The sequence below is a fragment of the Kwoniella bestiolae genome, chromosome 3 (genome assembly GCF_000512585.2).
Source record: "Kwoniella bestiolae CBS 10118 chromosome 3, complete sequence".
Lineage (NCBI taxonomy): Eukaryota > Fungi > Basidiomycota > Tremellomycetes > Tremellales > Cryptococcaceae > Kwoniella > Kwoniella bestiolae.
The window spans coordinates 283372-291326 of record NC_089243.1 but is presented as its reverse complement, the minus strand read 5'-3'; the positions used below and the strand labels follow the sequence as shown (position 1 = coordinate 291326).

The 7955-nt window shown below is 47.7% G+C and overlaps 4 protein-coding genes across 4 annotated transcripts; 1 reads left to right on the top strand and 3 right to left on the bottom strand.

Annotated features, from left to right (window-relative positions):
* Positions 1-1469: 1469 nt before the first annotated feature.
* I302_104776 (uncharacterized protein) lies at positions 1470-3989 on the top strand (the record flags this gene model as incomplete). The annotated part of the gene is made up of 11 exons (XM_019195723.1): positions 1470-1627; positions 1691-1887; positions 1947-2021; positions 2092-2280; positions 2344-2467; positions 2537-2706; positions 2767-2879; positions 2940-3102; positions 3168-3557; positions 3616-3730; positions 3797-3989. 11 exons carry the CDS (start codon positions 1470-1472, stop codon positions 3987-3989), a joined length of 1887 nt encoding a protein of 628 aa, XP_019042546.1.
* A 409-nt stretch (positions 3990-4398) lies between these two features.
* On the bottom strand, positions 4399-4848 carry I302_104775 (uncharacterized protein; the record flags this gene model as incomplete). The annotated part of the gene is made up of 1 exon (XM_019195724.1): positions 4399-4848. The coding sequence occupies one exon, from the start codon at positions 4846-4848 to the stop codon at positions 4399-4401; it is 450 nt and encodes a 149-aa protein (XP_019042547.1).
* Positions 4849-4955: 107 nt separating this feature from the next.
* On the bottom strand, positions 4956-5341 carry I302_104774 (uncharacterized protein; the record flags this gene model as incomplete). Its single annotated transcript, XM_019195725.1, has 2 exons — positions 4956-5161; positions 5218-5341. 2 exons carry the CDS (start codon positions 5339-5341, stop codon positions 4956-4958), a joined length of 330 nt encoding a protein of 109 aa, XP_019042548.1.
* A 514-nt stretch (positions 5342-5855) lies between these two features.
* I302_104773 (uncharacterized protein) lies at positions 5856-6798 on the bottom strand (the record flags this gene model as incomplete). The annotated part of the gene is made up of 2 exons (XM_019195726.1): positions 5856-6616; positions 6672-6798. 2 exons carry the CDS (start codon positions 6796-6798, stop codon positions 5856-5858), a joined length of 888 nt encoding a protein of 295 aa, XP_019042549.1.
* Positions 6799-7955: the final 1157 nt, after the last annotated feature.

The following is a 7955-nucleotide window of genomic DNA, read 5'->3' as shown; positions in this document are numbered from 1 at the left end:
TTTGTGTAGGTTGGTTTACTTAATTCTACTTGGTAAGATAGATAGATAGATGGGTAGATGGATTTGATGAAGAAAGAAGGTTTGAGAGTCTCATAAGGGGAGAGAAAGCCTTTATATACTCTACTATTCCCTTCCCACCATACTTCGACAGATGTGCTACATGCTACATGTTATCCAATTCATAGTGCGATGACACTCCGATAATTCAGCGATTCGCCAGACTACTACCACTAGACTACCTAAGCCTTTCGAGATCAATCGTACTCGTATGCTGGTAAACTAATAATACACGTTGTTATCACCCAGCGTAGCAAGGTCATCTGACACAGTACAAAGACCGAGTCGGCTTCGAGGCTGTAGTTCGGCTGTGGACCCATTCCTAAATCCCATTCATTCTCCGCCTTTCTTTATCACCCAGACAATTCTCCACTAACTCACCGAGAATCCCCCACGCTACAAAACAATCCGGACCGTCAAATACCGGAGCACCAGAGCAGAGCAAGGACAAATAATAATCGTAAAAGCAGGAAATCAAGAGGCAGAACAACGATTTTCATGTGACTACCCATCATGTCCTCTCTCTCCTCGCTCGCAGACCCGATGCGAGCAAGATACAAGTTCCGAATGATCCCGCTCGTTCATTTGTGAAAGGATGGTTCCATTCGGTCGAAGACAGGAATCGACTTATCGTTGGCTTGCTGTGTCCATCTATACCCGCACTCGACCTATTCTCAGCCGACGTTCATGCTTACTGCGACTCACCAACGTCAGAGGCGTCATACAAGGCTAACATGTTTCTAGTGTATGTATATGAACTCATAAGCGCTCTTGAAAGCATAGCTAAATGCGAGTAGAGTAACTCCTCTCATGCCCTTACATGCTGCGGTACCACTCTCCAATTGGGCAATTGGGCAATTCCAGCGGTGAGTTGATGTTCCGCTCGTTCGGGAAAAGTGATCCGATCACTTTGTATGACGTCGTGTGTAATTTACCCTGGATTTGATCCGGAGAATCAGCGGGGCATCATGGAGACTCTCATGGGGTATCCATCAAAATCCATTTTAGATCAGGAACGAAATACACTACACTTGAAATATGAAATCCAGAATATTCATACACAAGACATTTCGATCTCTGCTCTCACGCGACAGCAGGTCATGTCGACGTTTAACAACTCCGAAGGCGAAGATGGGAGGACAAAGACAAAAGGTCATTTGGATTTCGACGAGAATCCGCAAATTGTCCGCTTTCAGCTTGGTCCTTGTTTGGTTCGGGTACGTTCGGCTACGTCCTCCGCCAGATTTCGAGTCTTGGAGGGCGAGCGAGCGCGAAAACGTATATATTCATGATGATGAGATCGAGGGGAAAGGTATCCCCGTCCTCCTTTCTCTTCTCTTCAAGTCATCCCAATCTTCCATATTGTACTTACACCTGTATTCCTTATTGTATCGATTTGACTCCCGCACACAATGTCAGCAGCACCCGTCTCAGCTGCTAGTGATTCGTCCGTCCACCGTCTAGGGGCGGATGCCAAACCCGAGAAGTTCAGCGATGTAGGTCACATAGAGGATATCGAAGCATCCCACCAACAACACGTTATAGCCCGTAATCGAAATGTATCTGCCAAGTGAGTCCCCCCTCCCGCCCATGCTTAGCATAACTATTACACATGTACTTACGACGATCACAGGATCCAAAACCCTTTGCACGGACTATCGAAGTCAGCGTTATTCGCCCGAGCCGACAACTTCTGTACGGAGAAGGGATTCGACGATAAACGGGATCTATTCCACAGGGCCGCTCTGTTATCGCAAAAACCAGACGATTACGAGACGATCGAAGAATTGACCGATGATGATAGGTTCTGGCTCAGGAGGGAGCGAACAAGTGAGTAATTCTTGCAAACTGTCGGTAATACATTCGGACATGAGCTAATGCGGTGATAGACAAATGGGACCAGACTCGAGCGCTGTATTTCCTGGTTATTGTCTGTTCGATCGGTTCGGCCATTCAAGGTTGGGGTGAGTCACCCTTCCATCGCAGTATACGAAAGTCATGTACAAAGCTGATTAAGACTGCATAACCTTGCAGATAACACCGGTGCAAATGGTGCAAACCTGTCTTTCCCTGTCGAATTCGGTATCGAAAACAACACTTGGTTGGTCGGTATGGTCAATGCCGCGCCTTCGATTACTGTTGGAGCTATCTCCGCGATGCTTACCGATCCTATCAATCACTACATCGGTAGAAGGGGTACTATCTTCGTTACTGGTCTTTTCTGTAAGTACGCCCAGCTTTAAAATGCAGAATGACCAGCTTGTTGATCATTGCAATCGGAAAAAGGCGTCTTCCCTGTACTCGGACAAGCATTCACCAAGAACTGGTGGGAGCTCTTCATCTGTCGAGTACTCCTTGGTTTCGGTATGGGTATGAAGATCACCACAATCCCCATTATGACCGCTGAGACGTACGTATATCCCTTTTCTCTTTCCACCCTCATCGGAGAAGTCGATGCTGATTATTCGCGAAATTCCAGTGCCCCTACCGCTATTCGAGGTGCTTTGGTCATGTCTTTCCAGCTTTGGGTCGCTTTCGGTATCTTCTTCGGTTTCTGCTCCAACTTGATGTTCTACCAAGTCGGAGACAACGCTTGGAGAATCCAGTTGGCCGCTGCCTTCGTACCTGCGGTACCTCTTCTTGTTTTGAGTGAGTCAATCCGCCTCCTTTTTGGTAAGTGGATCCATAACTGATTGGATGGGTGTCTAGTTTGGTTCTGTCCCGAATCTCCCAGATGGCTCATGAAGAAGGATAGGTATAGAGGAGCTTTCCAATCTCTCATGAGATTGCGAAAATCGGAAATTCAAGTTGCCCGAGATTTGGTGAGCCAAACTATATCAATCTGTCTGAATTACCTTGACTGATCACTCGGCAATGTTCAGTTCTACGCCCATTGTCAACTCGAGGAAGAGAGAGAAGCTTTCAAAGGTACCACCTATGCTTCCAGATTCAAAGATCTCTTCGTCAAACCTCGTCTCAGACGTGCGAACCTTGCTTCATGGACTATCATGATCAGTCAACAATTATGTGGTATCAACATCATGTGTGAGTGACTGTACCCTTCTCCTCACAATTAGTAGACGTTTGCTGACCAGTCATGTTCGGCTTAGCCTTCTACTCTTCGACCATCTTCTCCGAAGCAGGATACAACACCAAACAATGTCTCTTGGCTTCCTTCGGATTCGGTCTCGTCAATACCATCTTCGCCATTCCAGCCATCTACACGATCGATACTTTCGGTAGACGAAACCTGTTACTTTTCACATTCCCATGCATGGCCGTCTGCCTCTTCTGGGCTGGATCAATGTTCTTCATGGATGAAGGAAACGGAGCGAGAGTACCCGTCTTGGCTCTGGCAATTTACCTCTTCACCGCATTCTACTCGCCTGGTATGGGTCCGGTCCCCTTCGTGTACGCTGCCGAGTCATACCCTCTCACTCACAGAGAGATCGGTATGTCCTGGGCTGTGCAACAGAATAACATGTGGGCGGCTGTTCTGGGTGAGTTCAATGATAGTCTTTGTCCCGAGCTGTTTGGCTAACATGATCATGCCTCCAGGTCTCACTTTCCCAAGTATGCTTGCCGCTATGAGACCATTCGGTGCATTCTACTTCTACGCCGGTACCAACCTCCTAGCATGGGTATTGTGTTTCTTCTTCGTACCCGAGACAGCGTAAGTCACTTGTCCTAGACATCGTTTGCCAATGAGTTACTGATTGTTTTGATTTATCATATTTAGTGGTCGAACGCTCGAAGAGCTTGATTATGTCTTCGCGGTTCCCGTACCGATGTTCGCCAGATACCAGTGGTCAACATGGTTACCATGGTTCATCAAGCGATACGTCTTCTTCCAAAGTAGCGCGAGACTTGAACCTCTCTATAAACTTGAGGGGGTCTCCGGTGAGAGAACACAAGTTGAGAGGTTCCATTAGACAGGAGCGTTGCCATTGATGCAACTGGTCATATGATTTCAGAGGTGGAGATATGAGGACTAGACCAGGAGGGTGGATGTACCGCAGATGTGAAAGAAGATATTCAAGTGAACGTAGTCGAGAGTCAAAGAAAAACATAAATCACCCTGATGAGGTGTACTATCGGGTCCGTCTCCCACTTCTCCTTATGTAGCGTTTCTCTTGTAGGGTCTATACAATGTTAATTATGTTCGATGTATGATTAAGCTTTTTGCGAAGTCCGTGATGCCTTGGTATCCAGCCATAAGCAGGAGAAAATGCATGTGAGCTAAATGTCGCTACGTTTCAGCCACATCAGAAGGGTGGCATGCTCGAGCCATCAGTTCTGACCCTTTGGACTAACCTTGAGTCTTCGCATACATCGTGCTCTTCAGCTTTGCGCTTTTTGGCTACCAGTGTCACCTCTGGAACAAACCGTAACCTCGAACGTGTCAATGTCCATAGCATCCACTTCATCCCCTGACTCGGTGCTGTCGGCATAAACGCGCTGATCGTGTTCTGGGTCCCAGTGATGGAGGTCTGGCCGTTCCATCTCCTGATGGCGTGTTCCTCCATATGCCTTATCCAGATCCCAAGCTAAGGCCAGGACATGATCCATACTTTCTTTCTCCAAATGAGCTCGTGTGTCGGAAGGGTCTTTCCCCTGATTGAGTTGGAAGTCGGCGTGCAAGTCAAATATCGCCCGTAGCACATTGGCAGTTGGCTCAACACCCAAAGGTGCCACGCCTCTGTGGTCGTACCGTACCTCCTTCTCCTTCTTTTCAAACGTCTGGATCAGCCAGCTATCAAGTTCCGTATCAAACGCATCTTCGTCCGCCATGAAAGTCGATCCAAAATCGAGACATCTTGGCTTGAGCAAGTCTGAGATTATCTACCTCTTTTTCTTTCTCTCTGCTATACATACCACGATTTCTTAGAGAATTACGATTACCTATCTCGGACGGTCTCACCGTTGTTGCGGAGCTCTATGATTTTGTCGTTGAATATCCCGTCTCTGACGCAGCGGCTGGCAGCGTTCACCACTCTGTTCCAAGCTTCCGCTGGCTCATTGGCAGCGCCTCGGATGCTGGTTGTGATAGACGTGGGTAATCTGGTATGGGCACCAATCAACGTCGAGGGATCGGCGTTGGCGTCTGAGTCGAGTTTAACAGAGTCATGTCTCAGAAGACTGTTGGGAGCAGGCACTCACGACTTGGCCATTCTCGCATTTGAGATTGCACATGATCCTCAAATTCGGATGAGAGCTGATCGCTCACATGAGGCAAGGTGAATTCTGTGCAGCCAATATCTGAGACAATGTCTTGTTGGTCCATCTGGGTATCGACAAGTGAGCAGCAAAAAGTCGAGGAGCTATGGTCTATCAGTAACATGTATTGAACAAACAACTGACCTATTAATGCCCTGATGGGTGTCTTATGACAGAAGCTAGGAGAAATCAAACCGTTGTTGGCGGTGTTCTCAAGACATCATCAGAGGTTATCGAGCTTAAAGGTGAAATCCTCCTTTCCTGGATGAACAACCCTTGTAGCGAATTACTCCTTTCCGCAAGATAAGTGACTGCTTATATCCCTGACGGGCGAACACATGAGCATCGTCTAAATCGTTTGCCTCTCTCGCAGCATCATGATAGGCTTTCTGCCAGAGCGGGTAGATGAAACACGCTGGACAAGATGATCCCTCGAACAAGCGATACGATGCATATCAACAGAGTCTTAGTATCCCAAGAACATGGGTAATCTACCATAAGAAAGATCATTCAAAACGCTGAAACACGGAATGGAAATGGGGAAGCGCAGAGAGCTGCCCAGACTACTCTAAAGTAGTCTTTTACTCGACCAAGAACCCCGTTCCCAATGCATCTCCTAGGGTGACCGAAGGAATTGCAGAGGCTGGATGTTCTCCCTGGGGGGTCTCCATCGGCAAAAGTCTCTTGGCCAGTTGGCGGATTTCTCTCGTTGAGTGTACATCTCCAGAGGCATCATTCAAAGCGCAAGCAAGCATTAGGATGCTTCCCATCTTGTGACTCTCTTCTTGAGTTAGTTGCCTGTCGAATTGCCCTGAGTTGTTGAGCTCCGTGGCTTTGCTAAGGATCGTACGCACGACCTCTGGAGCTGGCTCCGATCCCAAGTCTATGATAGCCTTATGGTCGACATCCCCGTAGAGCAGCTCGGTGCGACCTGTCGTGTGAGAGAGCCAGTGACTGAAAGCCTTAATGAATTGTTTGTCACACTGTTCACGTGCAATCCATAATTGTTCACCTTCCCTGCTCACGATCTCGTTCTGAAGATCCAAGAAGGTATCCAATTCATCTTCAAGGAGATTCGGACTCAACTTTTCGCAGGCTCTCGTGAAATTCCCTGCGAATAAGTCGATGCCTTCGTTCATGGCATCGACGCGCGAGTCGAAGCTCGATCGAACGCGGGCAGCTCGTTCAACTTCTTTCCAAGCGTCGGAATACACAGCAGAGCGGTCGCCTGTTGATTTCCAAATGCTTTTCGATAGTCTTGATCGATTGACCGTTTGTCTTTCAGGCTCGATCGACAGAGTTCTCCCAGACGTAAGATATTGGCCAACGGAGCTTTCAGGCTCTGCAAACTAACGTCAGCGAGATGTATTCTGTCAGGATACGATGTGGATGCTGACCTTGCTCAATCCAGCGATTAACTAAATCTCGTATCCATGTTCTGAAGTCCTCAGCGATTTCCAAAGCTGTTGCTTGAATTACTGAATCCAAGGAAGCACACTTCTGTTTCAATTCGCCGTCGTCCATTTTTGGGGGTGAACTTATGGGGTACGGTACTGTAAAAGCGCTGAATGAGTTGAAACTCAATACGATCAGTCTAAAAATGCTTGTACGTGCAGGGGAGCTTGTGACTTCCCAAGCGTATATATACTTTTTCGGTTCGAGGTGGGGTTCTCTTTGTGAGACAAACAAAGGTTACAATCTGATGGGGTCGCAGAAGTTTCAGCACGTCATTTTGAGAAGAATTGAGGGGAAGATGCAGTGCAAACGTCATTGTTCTCAGCCCCTGAAATGACGCGATGGGACTCACTGTTTCATGTTGTAGTTCCTATGTCGAGAGGGAGCAAGACAATTCGAAGTTTTGGAAGACTACAAATGGCTGTAATGAAAGGCGATCGACAGTGACAGTCGAGGTTGATCCTTTCTTCTCTTGTTGATGAAAGGTTAGACGTCATCCTGACTACTCTAGCACATCACGATTACTTCCTCCGTCAGGAGATATAGACAGAATAAAGGATCGATGACGCTTGTTTGAGGGTGAGCGCGGTCGGACACTAGACTGTGACAGCAAGTATGGTCGGTCTACATGACTTCACTGGGCCGAGACGAACCATCCGTGACTTTGACCGCATTGTGCACAAAAAACCTTCTCGGTTGAGATCGCCTTTGTCAGAACCTCAGTCTGAATGACAAAAAGCACTTCGACGAGTCTTATCCAGAGTATACCGCTGGACCTATTACCCTTGTTAGCCTGAAAGTCAACTGCGAGTAGCAGTGTCTCTGAGCTGCACGGAAATGGGCTGGTCACCATTTCGCGTTGTGACACCTCGCGGCGCAACTGACGATCCTTCTGCATTCAAACGATACGAAAAGATGAATGCAGTAGATGCAAGGAAAATGTCCTAGCACCATCCTTCCATTCGTACCCCTCGAGTGGGCCACACACCATACACAAGCTTGATGTAACTGAAACCCCTTTCTGAGATAGCGTTCAAAGAAAGATCAATCTGGAAACATGCGGCCCGAGGACCTTTTGGCGCGATCCTTAAATACGGTCTCGTCAGTATCGTCCCTCGATCGTTTGCCGATCACACTGGATGTCTGCGTTAGAACCCGTGATCGTACCCATGAAGGCCTGCGGTCGATGATTGGATGGTTTTCATCAGTACTCCCAGGTATTGATT